We start from the raw sequence: 23,690 nt of genomic DNA on the forward strand, positions 1-23,690 counted from the left end.
CCCCTCCCTCCGTTCAGTCCCCTCCCTAGCTTTCTATGAGAACGGCCGGTTCCCGGCCCGCCCCCGCGTAACCGAAACACAAGACAGACGGACATAGCAGGAGGTTGGAGGAGCTGCTTTGGGAACTTGAGCCGCTGCTATCTACAGCGGAGGAAACGTCTCGTTTTTTATTTCCCTAGGTAGCTACATAGCTAACCGCGACAATACAATACGTCAGGTAGGTGGACTAGCGACAGTCTTGACAGTTTACATGTAGCTAAACTAATGTTTGCTAACAATTTGAGTCTTTGCTAAGCCATTCATCTAGCTAGCTAGGCCTGGCACTAGCCCTCAAGGCCATGCCGGAAAATCAGGACGTAAGACACAGATTTAAAGGGAGGGGAGAAGAAGGCTGGGTCATTGCTTTGAGCGAGGTATTTCGTTGAATTGCCTGTCCATTGTGCTTTTTAATGGAAAGTTTATTCTTTCATTAGACTACTGTCTTGACTATTACTAGTACCATTAGCGACACAACGCATGCCTTCACATCGCTGCAAAATGGGGGCTTGTGTCTGTGATTATGTATGTTCTTGTCAGTGATATTAGCCCACTGACAGCTAGCTGTTGCTAGCTATCCCCGTACATGCCATGATGGACTTGGTAACGTCAGTGGTCAGGAGAAGCTCTTTGGGTACTTACTGTACAGGTTAGCCTGCTAGTGCTAACTATGTGAAGCTAGTATAAGCTAGCTCGACGTTAAACGATTGTATTTACCCAAATTGTCTGTCTAGCTATCTTGCAGTTAGTCGTAAATGGCATTGGTAGGCTATGTAGCGAAAGTTCATGAAGTTTATCTTTTTGGTAACCTTACCGGTACTGTGGTAGTGATATTTTCCGGAATATACATTTGATAGCCCGACACGGGCTTGCTAGTAAGCTATCGACATGTGCACCCGTTTAAATAAAGACTTGACATCGGCGGCTAGCTAGCTATTAGTAATATTATTAGTAGCAAGCCAAGCCTGGCATGCATGGTGTGAGCATAGCACAGAAAAATTGTCAAAAGCTGTCAATTGTTTTGTTTTTAAATGTGTATTGCTTTGGTTGGCAATATCCCAAATAACATGATTTGGAAAGGCAACATTTTTTGAGCATGACTTTAACATAGTATGCAACTTATCCACAGAATGCACGCATGATTGAGTGGCCCTTGTCGTTAACTAGTTTCTAAAGTAGATTGCTTTTTAAAACTTTGCCCCTAGCAGTTGTCATCTGTAACTTTTTAACAAGGCGATTCAAAGATGGTGTTCTATTGTTGATCAAAGTCAAATCGGTGACAAGGGTCATCCTCTCAAGTAATTTCCTCAAAACAATAGATACGTAGATATGTTCTTAGCGTCCACTCCCTTCGCCTTGGCAGCAGAACGCCTTTTGAACGGTGATACATGACAGAAAACCGTAGTTCTCAGTGCTGGCAAGAGCAAGACTCTTCCGGGCTCCTTTGGAATCAGCTCACTCCTACGGTTATAATTTCTGCCGTCTTTACCTCAGAATGGACCCTCCTTCCATACTACATCAGAGTACACAACAGCTAGGTAGCAAGGTGGTTATTCAGTGCAGACGTTATTGCGTACATATTTTCTTTTATTAATCTTCTTTGAGGACAGCTAGTGGCCAGCTCGCTATTGCTTGAGGCCTGTTGCAGGTATAGTGCGAGGAGGTGGATCTATTTGAGTATATTATCCACACTGGGCTGAGCTACTGTTATACTAGCCAACTGCTGCACTTAGGAGCAGTGTGAGATATCATCAACTCCTACACTGCAGTGAACTTCATGGCTCAACCTGGATATTGAGGGAGTTCGAATAGCCGTTTTCTTACCGGTGTGGCCTGCTCCTTATGTCTCTCCTCATTGGCTAGTTATGAATTGTGACTTACGCTTGTTCCTGAATGTCTAACTCATCCACAAGGTCACTCTGGAGAAACGTCAGTTCCATATCTCCATGTTGATGGTACATGCTGCGCTTTGGCTTGTGTAAACAGTCGACCCGTTGCCCCCAACACGGGTGTATCTCACACATCATGCTTTCACTTGTCTTTGGAATCGTTTTTTTTTTTGTAAAACCAGGGTCCCCTGCTTGTGCGCCCAGCCAAAGCATGGGGTCTGGCCAGCCAAGTGGCTCAGATTCCGGGGAGCCACTGGTCCGAGAGAGCATTGTCTCTGTCTCGTTTCAATGCTGGAACTGGACTCTGGCTGCACTCGGTAACGCTCGCAACCTTCCCTCTGAGGCAGAAAGCAATATTGCGGGTGTGACATGAACTACCCCACCCATCCTGTCCAACACGGACCTCTGTTCTTGCCCTGGGTCTCGCGGTCTCAACCCTGATTGTCCAAAGTAGGGCGTCACCCTGGTGTTACTGATGTTGAGTAAATAGCCCAGGAAGACTCCCTTCTCTGTGTTGTCGCTGAGAGTGCTAGGGCTAGCGCCTATTGCTAATCCTTGTTTGCTTTTGCACCCGTTTATGTAGACCTGTGTGGCTGCTTTGTGTCTGCAACCCTGTATTCTCAGCGTGAATCTGCCCCCTGTGTAGGCCTCACCAAACAGTCGTGTCGCAACCTCGCTCTTCGTGTTATTCGGCAAGTTCACTGCATAGTTTATCGTTCACTGCATAGTTTATCTTTCACACGCCTTAAAATGTTCTCTTCCTTCTTTCTATTCTTCTTTTTAACCCTCTGCTGATCCTACCGACGTGGCCGTAGACCTAAAGTGAGGCAGCAGATAGGCAAATGTTATTCAACTGAGACAAGTGTTATCACTGTTCATTCTATGGAAAGCTTTAACACCTAAGAGGACAATCTCCTCGCTATTCGCTGCTTGCGACGATTTCACGCCTAATAACGTATGGTGCCCTTAGGAATGTTCAGTGTGACAGGCCTTGCAAGACCAGTGGTGTGGGTAGGCTTGCAGAAGGGAGGTAATGTATATAAAACATTTTTTTAAACTCAAGACCACATACAATGAAGTCCGTTTTCTGCTCGACAAGAGCCTGGTCAGAGAATGTTTGCTGGCTCAGCGAAGACATTCCCTTGTCGCTGAGAGGAACTGCTTTGTCGTTGTGGAATTTCCAAAGCTTCTAAGTCATTTCGCACAATTAGCTAGTGAGCTAATGCTATGACGTGTATTCATTACCTTCCTTCTAGTTGTGTGGGTGTGTGTGTGTGTGTGTGTCAGGGAGTGAGTATGCACACATGCCGTGTGTGTCAGACCTGAAGTAATGAGGTGTTTATGAGCCCGTTTTCAAACGGTGAGACCAAGCCTGTTGGGCGAGAGAGAGAGAGGCACTGCAGCAGAAAGTTATTCTTAAATGTATTATCATGGGTAATCTGCTTAATCCAAATTACCTTAGAGGCCCGGTATAGGAGCCCAAGCCTCCTTTCCTGCTGACATCACTGGGACTGCAGAGCAGGAGGCTATTATCAGCATGGTCACCACCAGCATGGTGGAGCACCACGGTGCGCTCACAATGACCCTGCACTGCACTGACCGAATGCCCGTTCAACATTTGTTGAAAGGAGATAAAGAGATTGGTGATTTAGGAGACAGTCCTGGGCTCTGGGTGCTCACATGGCTAGAGAATGTTGTAGAGAAATCTGACCAGCCATTCAGTTGATTACCGTATCTGTTTAGGCTGGTGGATGTAGAGAACTTACTTACTAGCCTCTTGTGTGTTTTACCAGCATTTGGCTGGTGGATGCTGCTTATTTTGTGCCCCGTCTGTACTCCAGTCATACTAACCTAGCCCTGTTCCAGGGACTGTGAGGACCCACAGGGAGCGTGGTGTCAGAGACATAACGATGAATATTCCTTTCAGTGACTGACGTTGCGCTGGTGAGCATATGTGAGGCTCCACTGCCTGGTGGGGAAGGTGGGTTCCAGCAGGCTGACGGGGCAGGAGGAGGCCTGTGATGGAAGGAGAAAGCTGCCCTGCTCTACTCAGGCCTCTCACCAGGCCGGCGTAAATGTGCAGCTGCAGCACGGGGTGACATTAACACCTGGGTATATTTTTGCCCCTCGCAAAGCCCCTCCAGTTTGAGTTTAGAATGTCATGGCGCCCTGAGAAAGGGGAGCGATCGCTCAGGAGCTTGTCAAACCATGAGGATGCGGGGGTGGGGTGGTGGGGAGGGAGGGATGTCCTGTCGTACCAATTTACTGAATGCTGTACTCGTTCATTAGCCAGGCAGGGTGAGCTAAGCTAGCCCAGGGCTTTGTACAGGTGGTGTTACTCTGCGGCCAGGGTGCTGGAGGCTAATGGGATCATACCACAGGGAAGAGCGATGACACGGCAGAGGGAAGAACAGGATACAGAGCGGTCATGAATCTGCCTCGCTCTTCCACACACACGGAGAGAGAGTGAGAGAGACTGGGAGAGACACGTGTTGCTCTAGCATGTAGAGATGCCATCTCATAGTGAGGGAAAAGTGGAGTTCTCTCTGCAAACACAGGTGTTCATGTCTGACTCATGGCAGAGTTCTTAATCTTGGGAATTCTTAATCTTCCCTTCACTGTGCTGCCACGTGTTGGATTGTGCCCTTGGGGGACTCCAGCAGCGCTGGAACGCCCGGGTCTTGACATAACGTGCTAGATAACGGAGTGATGCAGATAACAGCATCCTGCTGTTGAGGCCCCTCCTCAACAGCAGGATGCTGTTATCTGCATTGTCGTGCATCCCTCGCTGAACGGCTCCTCACAACGTTTCTGCCCGTGTCTTCTACCAGGGAGTTTCTCCTGGCCTTCCTGGGGGGTTAGGTTGGTTGAGGAGCAGTTGTGAAGCCCTGTAAGACTGCTTGTAAAAAGAGCTATAGAAATAGATTGGCAAGAGAGTGGATGCCAGAGGGCTGGGGAGGGGGCCATGGAGGGACATGAGAATAAACTGTAGGATTTTTAGTATTTACTTGAGGTTATGTTGCCCTTTTAAGGTGTTTGACAGTAAAATACCATTGTAAACTCGGTTGTATTGGATTTTGTTACAACTATTCAAGTTTGATTAAATGTCCTGCCGTGATTGGACACTGACATCCTCCCCCTCTCGTTTGCTCTTCTCCCGTGCAGGATGGCGATGGACATCTACGACTCCCAGTACCTGCTGGTCCTGGCCCCTTCCCTGGTCATCGCCCTCATGTTCCTCTTCTTCTGGCTCTTCATGAAGGAGACCTCCTACGACGAGGTGCTCGCCCGGCAGAAACGCGACCTCAAGCTGCCGCCCTCCAGACCCGACACACGCAAGAAGGGAGATAAGAAAAAGAACAAGAAGAGGGACGCGAGCGGAGGAGGAGGAGGGGGAGGAGAGTCGGAGGAGGACCTGAGGGACTTCGAGGTGGGCGACACCGCCAATGGCTCCGCCCTGGAGGAGGAGGAGGAGCCGGAGCCCGTGGCCCCGCCCACCCCGGCCCCCGCCCCTCTGGCCGCCCCCGTGGAGCCCCCCTCAGGGTTGAAGGAGAGGAAGAAGAAGGAGAAAAAGCAGCAGGCGGCCGCCGCCAAGGCAGCGGCCGGCGCCGCCAGTGCCCCCGAGGAGCCCGAGGTGAACGGGTCGAAGGCTGCGGGCCGCAGGGCGGAGACGCCCGTGGCTGTCAGCAAGCAGCACAGCCCCACCCCGCCACAGCCTGACGAACACGCCCAGACGCCCCCCCAGCCCTCTGGGAAGAAGGAGAAGAAGAAGAAGCAAAAGGCTGAGGCTGGTGTGTGGGGGTGTTTGTGTGTGGGTGTGTGGGTGTCCTGTGGTCATGAAAGAAAGGAGCCAATAAGAAGCCAGGGAATTATCAACTAACCACGAGCACATCGACAACACCCAAAATATTAAAGTGTTCAAAAGGGGCTACAGATACAAATGTCCACATTATGAATGAATGTCCACATTATGAATGAATGAATATCCGCATCATCCGTTGTAAACTGCTCTCCCACCTGTTCCTGTCCAGTGGAGGAGAGCCAGCCAGAGACCAAGGTGGCCCCGGCCCCCACCCCGGCCCCCACCCCAGCCCCGGCCAAGAAGGAGGCTCCAATTGTGGCCGAGACCAAGGCCCAGGATGGTGCCCCCCCACCCACCACCACCACGGGCAAGAAGAAGAACTCTGCCAAGAAGCAGAAGACTGAACATGGTGAGAAGTGTGTGTGTGCGCGTGTTGTGTGTGTGTGCACGTGTATTTGTGGCATGTTGTGTGTGTTCGGTGTGCACAGCTGTTGGATGGTGAGGCAGTAGGGAGAGGCGGTGTTGTTAACTGACTCATGCCTCCTCCAGCCCCCGTTGATGACGCCCAGACTGACTCTGCCGCCCCAACCAATCACCAGGCAGGACAGAACGACGACGCCTCCTCCAAGGGCAGTGGCAGGAAGCAGAAGATGGAGGCTGATAAAGGTGAGACCTGTTATCGTCCTACATGACGGTGGTGTCATTCCTCAGCTTGTAAGTCCTTATTTCTAGCCCTGAGAAGTGGTCTCAATCCCTGTATGACTGGGTCTAACATCTTGTGTGTGGGTGTGTGTTCTCTACAGAGAACTCTGAGGTGAAGCTGAAGGAGCTGCTGGCTGGGCTGGGAGGCCTGACGGAGGCAGAGGTGGTCAGCGTGGTGGCTGTGCTGAGGGAGAAGAGCCCCAACGCCCTGGAGGCCTGGCACAAGGTAGGACCAGGGGCCCCCAGGGGCCAGGGAGAGGAGCCAGGGGCCCCCAGGGGCCAGGGAGAGGAGCCAGGGGCCCCCAGGGGCCAGGGAGAGGAGCCAGGGGCCCCCAGGGGCCAGGGAGAGGAGCCAGGGGCCCCCAGGGGCCAGGGAGAGGAGCCAGGGGCCCCCAGGGGCCAGGGAGAGGAGCCAGGGAAAGGAAAGACTGTGGTCGGTCAAATCTTACCCCCCCCCCATCCGTCCTGCTGTTATCAAACCGTGTCCTCCTCTGTGTTCCTCAGTCCACCGTCAAGGCCGACCCGTCAGCCCAGGAGAAGGACAGACTTCTCAACACCCTGCAGGAAGAAGCCTCCATAGCCAAGGACAAGGTCAAGCAGCTCAGCCAGGTACAGCACCCCTCCACCTCCTCCCTCTCCTCCTCCCCCTCCACCCCTCCTCCTCCTTGCTACCGACCCACGTCACACATGCTGTTCTCCCAGACTTAAAGGTCCAGTCTTCTCAGACATGAATTAAGCCTAGTCCTAAAGTAACAGGAAAAATTCAACAGGCATCTCCCGTGTCTGGGGCTGTGCCTGTCCCTGTCATGTGACCCGTGGCTGTGCCTGCCTGTCCCTGTCATGTGACCCGTGGCTGTGCCTGCCTGTCCCTGTCATGTGACCCGTGGCTGTGCCTGCCTGTCCCTGTCATGTGACCCGTGGCTGTGCCTGCCTGTCCCTGTCATGTGACCCGTGGCTGTGCCTCTCCCTGTCATGTGACCCGTGGCTGTGCCTCTCCCTGTCAGGAGCTGCAGCTGGAGAAGCAGAAGAGCGTCCGGGCCGAGGCGCTGGTGAGGGAGCACCGCGGAGCCCTGGAGAAGGAGATGAACGTCATGCAGGCCAAGGCCCAGGGCAGCTACCAGGACATGCAAATGAAGGTGACCTCCTGTCTCAGCTCTGTGGAGAGGCGCGGTGCAACGCTGTTGGCTTGGAGAGACTGACGTGTGTGTGTGTGTGTAGTTCCAGCAGGTGAGAGAGCAGCTGGACAGTCAGATCAGCCGTCTGCAGCAGGAAAACAAAATCCTGAGAGACGCTGTGAGCTCAGCCACCAATCAGATGGAGAACAAGTGAGTCACATGACCCCCCTCCCCCCCTGCTGTTTATCAGAGCCTCTGCCCACACATCAAGAGCTCGCAGGTTCAAATTCCTCTCGAAAGAACCCCACCGTCCCAGGTGTGGTTAGTGGGTGTAACTGGTGTGTTTCTCTTGACGGGCAGGCAGTCTGCGGAGCTGAACAACCTGCGGTCCGAGTACTCGGGCCTGATGAAGGAGCTGGCAGAGAGCTCCAGCAAGCTCCAACAGGAGGAACACCAGAGGAAGTCCCTGGAGGTCAACTACAAGCAGCTGGAGGTCTGGCCCACTACTGCCTCCTGGCACATCACATGACTCATATGTTTGTTATGGATGTATTCATGGCGGTGAGGGAGGGAGGTGGGGGGGAGGGAGGGAGGGAGGAAGGGTTATAGAAGAGCACGGAAGCAGGGGATTGTCGGTTCAGGAAGTGAAGGCTGTCGGAGTCTTTGTGCTCGGCAAAAGCACCACTTCCTCCAGCGGCAGTAGGCCTGTGTGTTCCATACCTCTGGGGGGGGGAGGGCTGGGGGGGGAGTGCTGGGGGGGGAGTGCTGGGGGGCGGAGGGCTGGGGGGGGAGTGCTGGGGGGCGGAGGGCTGGGGGGGAGTGCTGGGGGGGGAGTGCTGGGGGGGAGTGCTGGGGGGGGGAGTGCTGGGGGGGAGACCAGGCGCTGTATCATGACTGTGTGGTTCCTGTCATCAGGCTCAGCTGCAGGATACGAAGCGTCGCTGGGACGAGCTGCAGAACTACCTCCACGGGGTCAACTCTGACAAGCAGGCGCTGCAGGCTGCCAAGCAAGGTGAGGCAGGCTCCACCCCCACCTCCACCCTCGCCTCCACCCTGGCAGAGGAGAAGCAGAGAACCCAGGCTTCCACTCAGGTGATGACCATGTGTATGTGGCTTTCATCCAGCGTGTGTGTGTTCCCAGAGCTGCAGAACCAGCTGCTGGCCGTGGAGACGGAGATGAACAACAAGAACCAGGAGATCCAGACTCTGCACAGCAGCCTGACAGACACCATGGTGTCCAAGGAGCAGATGGAGCAGAAGGTGTTGCAGCTCCTGGAAACGTCCCAGCACAGAGTCCCAGACGACGCCCTGCAGGGCCAGCTCCAGGTGGGCAGGGGGAGCGCGACCCTGGGCCCCTCACACCAGCACTCACACCTACCATGTTGTTGTTGTTGTTGTTGGTTATATGATGAGGGTTTTGTTTGTTTCATGACAGGAGCTCCTCAGTGAAAACAAGGGACTCCAAGTCCAGGTTGAGGCCTTGCAGGCCCAGGTCAGCTCCCAGGTATGTAGAGCAGAGAGACAGGTGTGAGAGGTGTGAGAGAAAGGTATGAGGTGTGTGTGTGTGAGGTAGTATGAGATGTGTGTGTGTGTGTGTGTGTATGAGGTGGTGACTCCTGTGTCTCCTCTGTCCTGCAGGCTGCTCACGTCTCCCACTTTGAGGAGCTCCAGAAGCTGTAAGTAGAACCTCCTCTAAGACCCCCTCTCTCCCTCCCTCGCCTGGCTCCTGACGTGTGTGTGTGTGTGTGTTCAGGCTGGCTGAGAAGGAGCAGCAGAGGAAGAGTTTGGAGGACTCCCTCAACGCTGAGAGAAGCAGTGGGGCGAGCAGAGAGACGAACATGCAGGTACAATACCTTAACCCCCCCTCTGTCTGTCTCTCTCTGTCTCTGTGTCTCTCTCTCTCTCTCTCTCTGTGTGTGTCTCTCTGTCTCTCTGTCTCTGTCTCTCTCTCTCTCTGTGTCTCTCTCAGACCTTTGGTCGCGCTGCACATTCCTGCTGTAATGAACCGTGCAGAGCCTCCATGAAGCAGAGATTCTCTTGTGGTTTTAAATGCCAGTTTGATGTTTTGTGGGACATGGTGAACTTCAAAAAGCTTGATTTCCCCCACGGTTCCTCATCCCACGCTCTCCCCTCCCTCTCTCCTCTCAGGGGATGCACAATGAGAACTTGTCACTGAAAGCAGACCTCCAGAATCTGCAGGCTCAGATTTCTGACCAGGTCAGAGTGGAAACCGCTTTCTACAACATCAACCTTTTCAGCCATCGACCCCTCAGAATGCACATCTCGTAACACCTTCTTTATCTCTGTGTCTCTCCTCCCTCCCTCTCTCTCTACATCATTTATACCTCTCTCCCTCATGTCTCCCTCTCTCTCTCCCCCCTCTCTCTCTCCCCCCTCTCCCTCTCCCAGACTGCCTCTCATTTGGCTTTCGACCAGTTCCAGAAGAGGTGTGTGACAAAAGAGCACTTCAAACACAAGGGGGGGAGGAGGAGGGGGCGGGGGTGATTTTCTGCTTTCAGTCAGCATTGTAAACATTCTCCCCCTAGTTTCTCGCTGCGTCATCCCCATGCTTCTCTCCCAACAGCGTCCAGGAGCGAGAGGAGAACATCAAGACTGTGGAGGACCTGCTGAAGGCCGGCCTGATCGAGGTGGCCAACAAGGAGGAGGAGCTAAAGGTGAGGAAGAGCATCGGGATTGGCTGAGCAGAGGGAAGGGGGCTCCAGGGATAGCTGCGGCTGCCAATCAGACTGTCACAAACCGTCCACGCTGCAGCAAAGCTTTACTGAGATCAGCTTGTCTGCAGACACGGTGGTGAATTTATCTCCCAGAACCGAAGGCTTGAAAGTGCTGTGTGTTGTTGTTGCAGGCAGTGAGGGTGGAGAGTGAGGCTCTGAAACAAGAATTGGAGGCTCTGAGGCTCCAAATACCTGAACAGGTAGGAGAAAGCTGCATCCTGTGTTCCTGACCTCTGACCTTGCTGTGATGTAGCTCTGCTTCCCGCTCACCTCCTGTCCCCTTCTCTTCCTCCAGTCCTCGTCCGACTCCATCGTGGACGAGTTGCAGAGCAAGTAAGTTCCTGAGCACACAGCTTTTCATTGTAGTTAAAACTTTTGTCGGGTTTCGTGTGACGAGCTAGAGGAGTGATTGTGTGGTGTTGTGTTTAAGGATGAGGGGTAGCAGTGTGGTGTTGTGTTTAAGGATGAGGGGTAGCAGTGTGGTGTTGTGTTTAAGGATGAGGGGTAGCAGTGTGGTGTTGTGTTTAAGGATGAGGGGTAGCAGTGTGGTGTTGTGTTTAAGGATGAAGGCTAGCGGTGTGGTTTTGTGTTTAAGGATGAGGGCTAGCGGTGTGGTGTTGTGTTTAAGGATGAGGGCTAGCAGTGTGGTGTTGTGTTTAAGGATGAGGGCTAGCGGTGTGGTGTTGTGTTTAAGGATGAGGGCTAGCGGTGTGGTGTTGTGTTTAAGGATGAGGGCTAGCGGTGTGGTGTTGTGTTTAAGGATGAGGGCTAGCGGTGTGGTGTTGTGTTTAAGGATGAGGGCTAGCGGTGTGGTGTTGTGTTTAAGGATGAGGGCTAGCGGTGTGGTGTTGTGTTTAAGGATGAGGGCTAGCGGTGTGGTGTTGTGTTTAAGGATGAGGGCTAGCGGTGTGGTGTTGTGTTTAAGGATGAGGGCTAGCGGTGTGGTGTTGTGTTTAAGGATGAGGGCTAGCGGTGTGGTGTTGTTTAACTATGAGGGCTAGCGGTGTGGTGTTGTGTTTAAGGATGAGGGCTAGCAGTGTGGTGTTGTTTAACTATGAGGGCTAGAAGTGTGGTTTTGTTTTAAGGATGCAGGAGAGGGAAGATCAGATCCAGGTGCTTGAGGACAGCCTCCAGACAGCCCTGGACAGCAACTCCACCAGGCAGAAGGCTGTGGAGGTGGGTTCCCTTCCAGGCTCCATCGCACCAAGACACACCCTGCTGGATGGAACTCCCAGCTTCACTGACATGTTTGGATTGTGAACGATGTACCTGCACGAAATCGAGGAATTCGGTTTGTAGTCTGTGCTGTCCGAAGCAGTGTATGACCGTGTGTGTGTGTTCCAGGCTCTAGAGCAGCAGGTTGCAGCTCTGCAGTCAGAGGCGGAGCAGCTGAAACAGCAGCAGGCTGAGGAGAGCAGCTCCACCTCCTCCAGAGACCTGGAACTGCAGGCCCAGTGAGTCCTACCACACACACACCTCCCCCCACACACCAGCATTCCCTCTCCTACCCACACACCTACCCCCTTCGGTCCTCGAGTTGTGGGAAGTGAACCTTGCTTCTCCTGTGCGGCAGGCTGGCCTCCAGGGAGCAGGAGGTGCAGAGTCTGCAGGCTGAGCTGGAGGGCAGAGCCAGGGAGCTGGAGGGCAGAGCCAGGGAGCTGGAGGGCAGAGCCGGGGAGCTGGAGGGCAGAGCCGGGGAGCTGGAGGGCAGAGCCAGGGAGCTGGAGGGCAGAGCCAGGGAGATGAGTGACAAGGAGGAGCAGCTACAACAGCAGCTACAACTACAGGTGCAGCAACAGCAGCAACAGGTAATGAACAGATGCTTCACTGTTCAAATTCATGTCAGGATAAGATAAAAAATACATGACATACATTGGTTTGTTATGCCTTTGACCCCAAAGCAGGAGTCCCAGACAAAGGCTCCCAGCTCAGAGATGCTGATTGCGTGAGTACTGGATCATCTCCCAGAACTTGTTTTGCTCACCTTGTTTTACTGTCCCTCTGGGGGTGTTTGCAGTTTCCTGACGTGGTTTTGCCCCCCCCCCCCCCCCCCCCAGGTTGGCGGAGAGGGAGAAGCAGGTGTCTGGCCTGCAGGCTGACCTTGAGGAGAGGGAGAAGCAGGTGTCTGGCCTGCAGGCTGACCTTGAGGAGAGGGAGAAGCAGGTGTCTGGCCTGCAGGCTGACCTTGAGGAGAGGGAGAAGCAGGTGTCTGGCCTGCAGGCTGACCTTGAGGAGCTGAGAGACTCTCTGGAGCTCCACAGGAAGAAGAACAACGTACGTCCCTGCCGCTGTCTGTTTAGCCCCAGACCCTGCTTCCCCTCCCCCCCTGCCTCCCCTCCCTCCCAGCCTCCCCCTCTGGCTCCCCCCCAGCCTCACCCCCTGCATCCAGTGTCCTGTGTTTCTTCGGCTGCCTCATCTCAGCCTCTCGCTGCCTCTAGCTTGTGCTCCTGTGGACCCATATCCAAGCAGGGGGATCGTTCCGACATGGAGAAGTGTCTCCTTTAACATGTGTAGTTTAGTTCTTTGGCCCACTTGAGCCTTACATTTTAAGATGTCAGGTCTTTATCTGAATCAGGCTTTGCCCGTGAATGCGTGTGCCTGCGTGCATGTCTGTGCGTGTGGATACTTCAGGGCATAACAGCAATCACGTCTTCTCAGAAAGTGCTACCTTGTTGACGAGGTGTATAATTAATTGAAGTAGATTACTTTTTTTCCAGCCACTCACATTGATTCTGTTCTGTAACGCGTTGTGGCTGAATCCTGTCCTCAGAGGATTTCTTCACTCAGGAAAATCAGATTATTGTGGTAAACACTTCCTCCTTTGACTCTGTGGTAGTGGTCAGGGCTAGGGAGTCAGGGCTAGGGAGTCAGATGGCTGAGTGGTGAGGGAGTCGGGCTAGTAATCTGAAGGTTGCCAGTTCGATTCCCAGCCGTGCCAAAAATGACGTTGTGTCCTTGGGCAAGGCACTTCATCCTACTTGCCTCGGGGGGAATGTCCCTGTACTTACTGTAAGTCGCTCTGGATAAGAGCGTCTGCTAAATGACTAAAATGTAGATGTAAATGTAGTGGTCCAGGTGGGCAGGTGTAGCGTCTGACCTGACCAAGCCAAAAAGCCTTCTTTATCCCCACCGACCGAGAGCAGCAGATGGAAGTATCTCTCTCCAGCTCCCTGTCCTCCTTCTCTATATTGTGTTTTTGGGTCACTGGCTCCTGTTCTCTGAGGCTGAGCTGAAAGTGGTGTGTCTCTGAAACTAAGCAGGAGCTTCGGGAGAAAAACTGGAGTGCTATGGAGGCTCTATCTGCTACTGAGACCATGCTGCAGGGGAAACTCAGCAAGACCGCCAAGGTTCGAAACCCCCCCTCCCCTCCCAGTCTGCTTCACTCTAGACTCAAGTCTGATGCATTTCTCTTCCACCCCCTCCCTTGCAAATTTTTTCTTCCATAATCAGCAAGTGAGATTGTTACATCCTTCATACAAGTGCTGCATACTCATTCCCCCCCTCCCACCCCCTCACACCGTATCTTAAACATTTGGCAGTTTGTGAAGCTGTTTTGCTACAGTGTACTATTCCCCCCCCCCGCCCTCCCTCAGGACTCTAACTAATTAGTTTGGATTGGAAGCTAGCGCGACTTAATTTGTGTTCTGCTTGCTAAGACGCAGCTCAAGAATCCATCAGCCTTTTAACAGACTCATTCGACTGCAACTTTTTTTTTTTTGCCTAGCGGTTACTCCAAGCCTACGACAAAGATTAAAAACTGATATTTGGAAATGAGTGTGCAGTGGGACCTGTATCCTGTTTCACCTAGATTGTCATTAGTTTGAGATTCATGACGTCCATTAGCTGTTTGGCTCCCTGTGGCATCCTGTGACTCATACATTACCTGTCGTCAAATCTAGCATGCGTGCCATCTTGCTTTGTGATCTACATACCGTCATCAGCACTGCTATGATCAATATTTCGTCTGTTCAGTTCAACTGTCTTTTACAATCATCTTGTGGTCTAGAGAGATTACTTTAAAAAAAATCTTTCCTGTATGTATATATTCACTCAGAGGTAATTTCTGCGGGCTGATAATGGTCAGTGGGTTCAGGTTTGATTGTTGGTGTGTACATGTCATGTGTTGTAATGATGATCTGAGCTTGGTGGTTGTGGGTGTTCCCCCCCAGTGCAGGGACACTAGTCAGTAGATGTTGATGCTTTCACGCAGCTGTTTACTTCTTCAGAGTTACTCTGACCAGCCAGGCCCAGCCTTATATACATGTAGAGCTGGATGTCTCGACAAAGCATCTGGTGAAGAATTAGACACTTAGCATTTCTGTGGTGGAGTGGTGTATTTTTGCCACGGCCCCTTGCCCCTGTGTATGTGTGTATACACACACACACACAGAGCAGGGTACAGTCTGAACTATGTCACAGCTGTCCCTAGCTGTCCAGCTACAGTAGCAGAGGAAGCTCTTCTGGTCACTGACTAGGAGTTCCTCAACACCTGTTGAACCCCATCAGGAAACACACACGCCCACACAGCCCACAGTGTTAATGTGTAGAGAGCTGGAGGTGACAGCTGGCTGCTGATCCGGGGTGTGGAGGGGACCGGGTCAGGGTGCTCCAGGACAGGCCGTGTAGCTGTGCTGGGGGGTTGGGGAGCTGGGCTGGGGAGCTGGGCTGGGGAGCTGGGCTGGGGAGCTGGGCTGGGGAGCTGGGCTGAGGAGTGGAGGTGGTTCTGGGGGAAGGCGGTAGGGATGTGTAACACATCAGGCTGTGGTCCTCCTGGAGAGGGGAGGTATGATATCGCTTAAGTCTTTTTCAAGGTTTGAAAAAGGTTTGTTTTGAAGTGCTTCGTAAATGTCTGGGTTCCCAGAACCCCGATGATGCAAGGGCTGAATCTCAGTCTGAGAGGAGATTTTGGTCAGATGTCCGAAGTGAGGGAGTGCTCCGTGTCAGTTGGTATTAAATCTCCGCTGTGCTCCTTCTCTTCCCTCCCTCCATCTTCCCCTCCCTCCTCCTCATCTCCCCTGCAGGAGAGCCAGACAGGTCTGGATTCAGCCCAGGCGGAGTGCAGAGAGGTTCTCCACAGACTGCTGCCCCACGTCCCTCTGCCCACCCAACAGGCAAGCAGAACCACAAGGCCTCCCATTGTCTCCGACCCCCAACCACACCCCTCCCTTCTCCTGTTCCTCCATGGCCCTCTGATGTGAATATTCATCCTCCTTTCTCCTCTCCTTCTCCTCCCAGGACCACCAGGAATGGCTGCAGAGGTTTGAGAGTGCGGCGTCCGAGGTTCCTGCAGCGGAGGCCACCCCTGCTCCTGCAGCAGAGGAATTCACGGTGAGCTAGCATCCCGCTGCTCTCTCCCTCACGTCTCCTCTGACGTGTCTCGTTCAGCTGCTTTCTCCTGGCGCCACCACGGTGGTCTCACCTCTGCTGTGTGTTGTGGGTCCTCCAGGGCCTTGCTGACAAGCTGAAGGAGTCAGAGGAGGCCCAGCAGGTTCTACAGAAAGATTGTGAGACGTACAAGAAAGTGTTGGCAGAGACGGTGAGACAGGGGAACGCTTTTATGTCTTGAGTGGAAGTGTTTTGTCTGAGTGGAAGTGTTTTGTCTGAGTGGAAGGGTGTTTTGTCTGAGTGGAAGGGTGTTTTGTCTGAGTGGAAGGGTGTTTTGTCTGAGTGGAAGGGTGTTTTGTCTGAGTGGAAGAGTGTTTTGTCTGAGTGGAAGAGTGTTTTGTCTGAGTGGAAGAGTGTTTTGTCTGACTGGAAGAGGGTTTTGTCTGACTGGAAGAGGGTTTGGTCTGACTGGAAGAGGGTTTGGTCTGACTGGAAGGGTGTTTGGTCTGAGTGCAAGGGTGTTTTGTGTCTGAGTGCAAGGGTGTTTTGTGTCTGAGTGCAAGGGTGTTTTGTGTGTGAGTGGAAGGGTGTTTTGTGTCAGGCGTGGAAGAGTGTTTTGTCTGAGGGGAAGGGTGTTTTGTGTCGGAGAGGAATGGTTTTCCTGGATGGGACAGAGGTGAAATACCCGCTGTGTCCACAGGAGGGCATCCTGCAGCGCCTGCAGAACAGCGTGGAGCAGGAAGAGTCTCGCTGGAAGGTCAAGCTGGAACTGGGGCAGGTGGAGCTGAAAGAGGTTAGAGCCAGAGAGAGCTTCATGCTCTTTAGAGTGATCCAACATCAGGTGGTTAGAGCCAGAGAGAGCTTCATGCTCTTTAGAGTGATCCAACATCAGGTGGTTAGAGCCAGAGAGAGCTTCATGCTCTTTAGAGTGATCCAACATCAGGTGGTTAGAGCCAGAGAGAGCTTCATGCTCTTTAGAGTGATCCAACATCAGGTGGTTAGAGCCAGAGAGAGCTTCATGCTCTTTAGAGTGATCCAACATCAGGTGGTTAGAGCCAGAGAGAGCTTCATGCTCTTTAGAGTGATCCAACATCAGGTTTACACACTCACCCCCCCCCCCCCCCCCCCTCTCTTCCTGTCTTCCTCAGATGAGCGTGAAAGTCACAACACTGGAACAGGAAGTGGAAAGACTGGGCGATGTTGGAGAGCTGGAAAACGTAGGTCCTCGCAACACACACTGGATCATCACACACACACACTTCCCAGTGCTGTGATGCAGTAGGTTGTATTTGTATTGACGTGGTCTTCCTCAGGTGAGACGAGACAAGCAGCACCTGGAGGCAGAGCTGGAGCGGGCTGAGCGCGAGAGCGCCACCTACGTGATGGAGGTCCGAGAGGTGAGCAGCTCTACGTCCTGACTCCTCCCTGTGATGTCACAGTGTCATAATAGGTGTGTTCGCATCGCCGACAACAGCCGGCTGTCTTGAAGTTGAGAATGCCATTGGCTGCTAAAGTCAGCCGGGCTGCCGGCGACACCGGCGCTGCATGAAGTCGAACACACCTATTGGTGTAGTTGTTATGATTCTGTGATGTCATAGTGGCACAGTAGTAGTGCTTCTCTGTCATAGTGAGTGACATCATAATGGTATAGTAGTAGTGATTTTGTGGGTGGCTGTGCATGTAGCATTTGTCTGTGTTTATATTCCATGTGTTTCCACATGGAAACGTAGGGACATGACATGCTCACATTTCATTAGGTGATTGTTTTACGATCACATGGATAGGTTTTACACTTCACGTAGTAGCTTGCACCGACTTATCTGCCACACCAACACAAGCGCATGCATGCTTGTTGGATGATAATTACATTCATGACAGTCACACACAATAATAAGGCTCCATTTCTGGGCTTGTTTCAGTGCACATATTAACTAGGCCTCGTCAAGAGGGGGAAACATTTGTGATCATGGTGCCATAGAGACAATATCTACAGCTATGTGTATTCAGAACCATGTCCTCTGAAGTGAAGAAACTACTGGGCCCCCCCTAGCTGGGCCCCCTAGCTGGGCCCCCTAGCTGGGCCCCCCCTAGCTGCCTGGGTACTTGCTGTTAGCGACCCTCCTCCAACATGTAGCCATCTCCCTGGACTCGGCCACACACACGCCCCCGTGATAAACATCATCTCAAACTTCATTTCAGCTCAAAGATCTGTTGACTGAATTGCAGAGCAAACTTGATGGCTCTTACACAGAGGCTGTCAGGCAGAATGAGGAGCTGACCTTGGTAAGCCATATCCTCCCCCATATAGGTAGCGCTCATTCCAGCCTCCCTATCCTCAGCCTTTCACCACCAGGCCTCTCCAGGCCTCCTTGCACACCTACTGGAACAAGCATCCACAACCCCAGACCTCAACGCTGCGCACACACACACACAGGACCAGGGAGACTTCTCCGGAACGTTCTTAAAGGTTAAGCATTCTTAACCTTTTTAAAGAACGATCCTGTCGAGACACGAGCAGAAACTGGAGTTGTGGATGGTTGACGTGTTGAAACTGATGCTAACAAAACTGCTTGAGGCTCTTCTACTGGCTACTGTTGAGTTCCCCCTCTCACCTGTAACAAACACCTCCACACCTAACAGGCTTTCTGAAAACACTGCTGCCCCTACAAAGGCTTCATGGTGGTCATCTCTGGGGATCCACTTCCTGTTCACTTCAGCAACTCTGTTCTCCACCTTGTGACTGCAAACATAATTTAGATTTATTCCATCTTCCTTGATACACACACACACGCACTTGTCTTTTGTCTTTGTCTCTCTGTCATGCCACCTCTCTCGTTGTCCTGTAAAGCTCTTTAACTGTTTTGGTCGTTACCTTGTGCAACACGGGTTCCAATGTCAGTGCATATTTACCGTCAAAAAGAGGAAATGCAGGCCTGACTGTTTTAAAGTTTCAGACTTACGTTTTTAGATCTTCAGGTCAAAACCAGTCTGTCATGTGCACATGAGAGATCCTCTCCTGTCATTTGACTAGCACCTTAGTGTGTATGGAAATTTCAGCGTGTGTGTGTGCGTGTGTGTGTAGCTGAAGACCCAGCTGACGGAGACTCTGTCCAAGCTGGAGGCGGAGGAGAGCGAGAGGCAGAAGGTGGCAGGTGACCTCTATAAGGTAAGACACCCAGCCAGACTGCATCTCCATATCCACACACGGGGACGTCTCCTCCGCACCCACACACAGGGACGTCTCCTCCGCACCCTCACACGGGGACGTCTCCGCACCCACACACAGGTCTCTCTCTGACGGTCTCTCCCTCCAGGCCCAGCAGTCCCTGGACCTGATCCAGGAGGAGATTTTCAAGGAGACGGGCCAGGGGGACCTGATCGAGAACGACAACTTCTCATCACAGAGGGTAGGACCTCTCTCCTGCTCTCCTCCTTTCTCCCTCCTCTCCTCTTTCTTCTCCTTCCTCCTCTTCTCCTTACTCATAATGTAATCATTACTATCCTTTGGCAGAATAAACAAATGTAAATAAGGCTGTTTAACACAAAAAATTACATATCCCACCCCCCCCCAGGAGGAGATAGACAGGAAGGAGAAAGTGACTGCGGGGCTGAACCAGACAGTGAGGGACCTGCAGCACCTGCTCCAGTCTGTCAACCGTCAGCTCACCAAGAGACATGAGGGGGTAGGACTGTCCTGCCTCCTTACAGGGGACGGGTTTAGCTCTGCTCCCCCCCCCCCCCCCCCTCTGATAGTGACTACATTATCTTGTGTTGTACATGTACAAGTGATTCCTCTGTGCTTCCTCCTTCTGTCCTACAGGAGACGGACAAAGACTCTCCAGAGTTATAGGAGGGGTGGCCCCCCCCACCGAGCCCCCCTGGACCCCCCACATCAGCACGACCACCCCCCCCCTCTCCTGCTGCTTCAGCTGTACAGTGGGAAGCCTCCTTTTGGCCCTCTATCCCGATGCACCCTCCCCCCCCACCCATCTCATCTGCTCTGGCCTCTACCTCCACCCCCGGCCTCCACCCCTGGCCTCCACCCCTGGCCTCCCCCTCAGCCAGGGTCAGGCAGGCAGAGGCCCCAACACTCCGGCCCCCAGACCAGACCACGCTGCCTCCACAGGGGGCCCCCCTGGTGCTCCTCCCCCTCCTGAAGCACAGACGGAGCAGCTCCACGGCTCCTCCTGCCGTCATCCCTCCCTCCCGTTTACTACACTCCTCCTGCTTTTGTCGACGGAAAATCTTTGAATACAGCGGTAGTTTTCATCTGTAGTTTTCTTTGTCAAGAGGGAAAATGAATTTCCTGAATCATTAAATGAACTTGGGGGTTTTCCAACCTTTTTTAAGTTAAAGAGTAAATGATGTATTGTTTAAACGTACCTGTTAGAACCTGCTGGCCTCGGTGAGCTCCTCGCTCGCATTCAGACTAGTCTCACACACGTGGACGCATTCATGACTTCATAGATCCATGCATTCATGACTTCATAGATCCATGCATTCATGACTTCATAGATCCATGCATTCTGTTGGCTGAGTTTCGGGTGGGTTAGGGGGGGGGTGGGTGGTCAGGGTGTGTCCCAGCATGAATGAGGGGTCACTAAGTAACTGTAACCATGGAGATACATAGAGGACGTGTATGCGTGTGTTGAAATGCTGCTCCAGTAAGAGAGAAGGTCATGTGGCCCGTGCGGTCATGTGGCCCGTGCGGTCATGTGACCCGTGCGGTCATGTGACCTGTTAGGAGCAGCAGAATGCCAGGCCTACAGTGTAGAGGTTTATCCTACTGTAACTACTCTAGGAATAGGCGTCCCATATCATCTGTAATCAACACTTGCTATATATTGTTGCTGGTTTCATTAACACTGAATATTTCATTCTTTTTGTAACAGGTGACCGTTAATAAAAGGGATGCTTGATGAATCTGACGGATGCTCTGTGTTGTTTTGCTAACTGTCTTGTTATCCACAGAATCTGAATCAAGTTTAATCGGCAAGTAAGTGTACACCAACATGGAATATACTATGGTGGGCTGGTGTATGCCGTAAACATATAATAAACATATAGAATCTTAAAAATGTGCGTTCAGTCCTTAAATATGCAATATTTTATGACAAAATACTGACAACTGTACAATATAAAATGGTACAAACTAAAGTCAAACTAGATATTGACAGTGTACAGCCCTACTGCACTTAATTCTCTTATTCACTTCCCTCTTCTTACCTCTGGGAGGCGCCACTGTACCAAGTCATGTCTGGAGACTGTAGCTGAAGTGCACGCAGGAAGGCTTTTGAGGGAATAAGTAGCATGATTGAGAACATGATTGTGACTCAATGGAACATTCTTTAAAACTTGACTCCGTACCTTTTTGATGTTGCATTTCAAGCCCGAGCTTCCAGCAACATGTCGTGAGACTGTTTTATGCGGGAATGTAAATGCGTCGTACAGTAATTCAGAGAGTCTGGCGTGTATTTTTTTATTGTTGCAGGATGTCAACAGAACACTTTGCTGTTCTTTCCCAAGTCTTGTGAAACATTGTGCAAGCCAGACATTCATCCCTGCGTTCATCATCACCACCACTGTGGGCGGAACAGGAAGTGGGGCAACTGCCACAAACTGTAATAACTTATGGAGAACAACTGCCCTCCAGTCAGCATTGTGGAAACTTCCACAATTTCCACTTCCTCAGGCCTTTTGTTGTGGCAGGTTGTAGCAGGATTGTGTCCAAGAGATATTCCCAAGCAAAAGTAGGAGGAGGGAGTTGGAGCGAATGACTGTGATGGATGACAGTATTGTATGAAGTCGATATTTCTTCTTCTGTGGTCGGTTAATCACCTGGAGGCACATCTGAGGTCCTTCAGGAGGGTGGGGACATGCCAGCAACAAGAGGTCTGTTGTTTAGATGGGGTGTGTGTGTATGGGTGGGGGCACATTCCTCCCATTCTCCCCCACTGTCATGCTGCAGTCAGCTGATTGGAAGCCAGGTCTACTCCATCAGGGAGTTCTAGCGACACCACAGGCGCAACAGAACCCACGCTGACCTCTGCTGTGGCCCCTCTCCTGCACATGCCTTCTGCATCTGTTGGGATCTGATATACACACTTTAATATACGCAGAAGAAATGTATCGTCTTTTTTTAACGATTTGTGAGATTTACGCTCACCGTAATTGGAGCCATAATGGGTCCTTACTGGCTGCAGTTTCTTGCTTTTACTGAAGAATTTGAAGCAGAGTGATGCACTTTCCCTCAACCAGACCCAGTGGGGTACGTTTGCTGCTGGTTTTGAAGAGCGTCATTTCTTTTCTTGTGAAATGTTACTCACTCTAGATGCAGCACATGGCAGTTACTGGGAAAACTCGTACGCCATCGCAGGAAAAGAACCAAGTAAATGAACTCCATGTGAAGCTTCGGAGTTCTGGAGGAAAACAAAGCCTGCAAAGGCTTGAGTAAACGCACACATGTAAAACAGTCTCCCGCACAGTCCCATGACTCCTAAGGACCTTTTTGTGTTCACTTCCAGCTGCCTCGCTTCACCCACTCCTGAGAGGTGGGGGCTGGGAGGTGGGGGCAGGGAGGTGGGGGCAGGGAGGTGGGTGAGGAAGTAAAATGCTGCTTTGTCCTCACTGTGCCATCCAGACTGACATGGTTAGTCCCTATTGTGCAATCCAGTTGCTGTGTTGAGCCTCTGTTGCTCATGCATCCTGCCTAGTAACATCAGCCTCCTCCTCCTAAACATAGATCTACACACACACACACACACACCTCAAACACACAACCACACAGCCACCATAGCAGATCCCTCCCTCCCTCCATCTGCTATCTATCACTGTGGTATGTGCTACAGAACCTTTGATCCTCTACTCCACTGTGTGTCTGTGTGTGTGTGTCCTCATATAGGAGCTTGCATGTGCGTATGATTGCGGGTGTACGTGTGTGTGTGGGAGTGGAGCCCGATATGAAAAGGGAGCTATATGGAAATGGCTTTGAACAGGAGACAATACCCTGTGGATGAAAGAGGGTGTGGAAGAACAGACAGACACAGCGTGTGTCTGTCTGTAAACCCTCATTAGAACCGGAGCTGTTTCAGCTTGCTCAGGGCCTAGTCTGCAGTTTGGTTAAACGCTGATGGCAAGTATAGCTCGGTCCCTGTGCACCAGCATATCATGCTGACGGTAACTCCCGGTTACTATTCATGGCCGTGTGTACGCGTAGGAACAGGAACCTATAAATGTCGCGGGTTAATCTGTCTGTATTACTTGCAGATGGACAGATAAGATTAGAAAGTCTGCGACCTCTAAGACCCAGTGTTAGGCCCCGGAGCCGTCAGAGCTGCTTGACGATGCCGTACGCATGGTAGAGCAATCCCAGGAGAGGCCCAGAGTCACCCCCACACCTTTTGTTTTTGTGCAAAGTGTTATTGCGCTTTGAAACTGGACACCCGTTTAGATGTAAGGCCGTAGCAGCCAGGGGGACCAGTGGTGGTGGGGGGTGGGGGATTCCTGCTCCTGTCCAGGGCAGAGGGAAGGAGAGCTCCGGGGCGGAGGGGAGCTCCGGGACGGAGGGGAGCTCCGGGGCGGAGGGAAGGAGAGCTCCGGGACGGAGGGGAGCTCCGGGGCGGAGGGAAGGAGAGCTCCGGGACGGAGGGGAGCTCCGGGACGGAGGGGAGCTCCGGGACGGAGGGGAGCTCCGGGACGGAGGGGAGCTCACAGCATTGAGCCTAGTGAAAACAGGACAGGGACAGTGATGTAAAGAAGGTGTCAAACCAAGGCCGTAGCCTTGGAGTCAACATTGGGGGGGACTAATTAATTTTTTTATGATCAGACAGCGTGCGTGGTTGCCTGTCGTAGAGTAGCACATTTTTATATCAATATATTGGGGGGGACATTTAGACCAGATTTGAATATTGGGGGGGATGGTGTCCTGGGGATGTGTTTCTGGACATATGGTCTGGGTTCAAATAGGAGTGTATGGTTTTAGTTTGAGTTATTTTTCTTTACATTACATTTGATATATATTTTTTTAAATCTTATCTTAGTCAAATGTTTCTTTCAAGACGTATATGTTAGATTTTATATAAAAGAA

At 52.0% G+C, this 23,690-nt stretch overlaps 1 protein-coding gene across 5 annotated transcripts; it reads left to right on the top strand.

The window, feature by feature from the left end:
* The first annotated feature begins 12 nt into the window (after positions 1–12).
* ktn1 (kinectin 1) lies at positions 13–20,532 on the top strand. 5 transcript variants are annotated; one of them, XM_062469909.1, is made up of 36 exons: positions 13–217; positions 5,091–5,716; positions 5,957–6,136; positions 6,277–6,393; positions 6,531–6,655; positions 6,934–7,038; positions 7,434–7,565; positions 7,648–7,754; positions 7,905–8,037; positions 8,460–8,556; positions 8,686–8,870; positions 8,980–9,048; positions 9,183–9,220; positions 9,298–9,388; positions 9,693–9,761; positions 9,954–9,991; positions 10,129–10,219; positions 10,411–10,479; positions 10,575–10,612; positions 11,365–11,455; positions 11,624–11,733; positions 11,853–12,087; positions 12,181–12,224; positions 12,337–12,553; positions 13,540–13,626; positions 15,301–15,390; positions 15,515–15,607; positions 15,726–15,815; positions 16,305–16,397; positions 16,753–16,821; positions 16,918–17,001; positions 17,804–17,887; positions 18,687–18,770; positions 18,919–19,011; positions 19,177–19,287; positions 19,425–20,532. In XM_062469909.1, the coding sequence occupies exons 2-36, from the start codon at positions 5,092–5,094 to the stop codon at positions 19,452–19,454; spliced, it is 4,014 nt and encodes a 1,337-aa protein (XP_062325893.1). In that variant the 5' UTR covers positions 13–217; position 5,091; the 3' UTR covers positions 19,455–20,532. The 5 variants fall into 5 exon arrangements, with proteins under 5 accessions (XP_062325893.1, XP_062325896.1, XP_062325897.1 ...); XM_062469912.1 differs by having other exon boundaries at positions 12,184–12,224; XM_062469910.1 differs by lacking the exon at positions 13–217 and adding an exon at positions 393–413.
* The last annotated feature ends 3,158 nt before the right edge of the window (positions 20,533–23,690 follow it).

Source organism: Osmerus eperlanus, chromosome 9, assembly GCF_963692335.1.
Source record: "Osmerus eperlanus chromosome 9, fOsmEpe2.1, whole genome shotgun sequence".
NCBI classification, from domain to species: Eukaryota; Metazoa; Chordata; class Actinopteri; order Osmeriformes; family Osmeridae; genus Osmerus; species Osmerus eperlanus.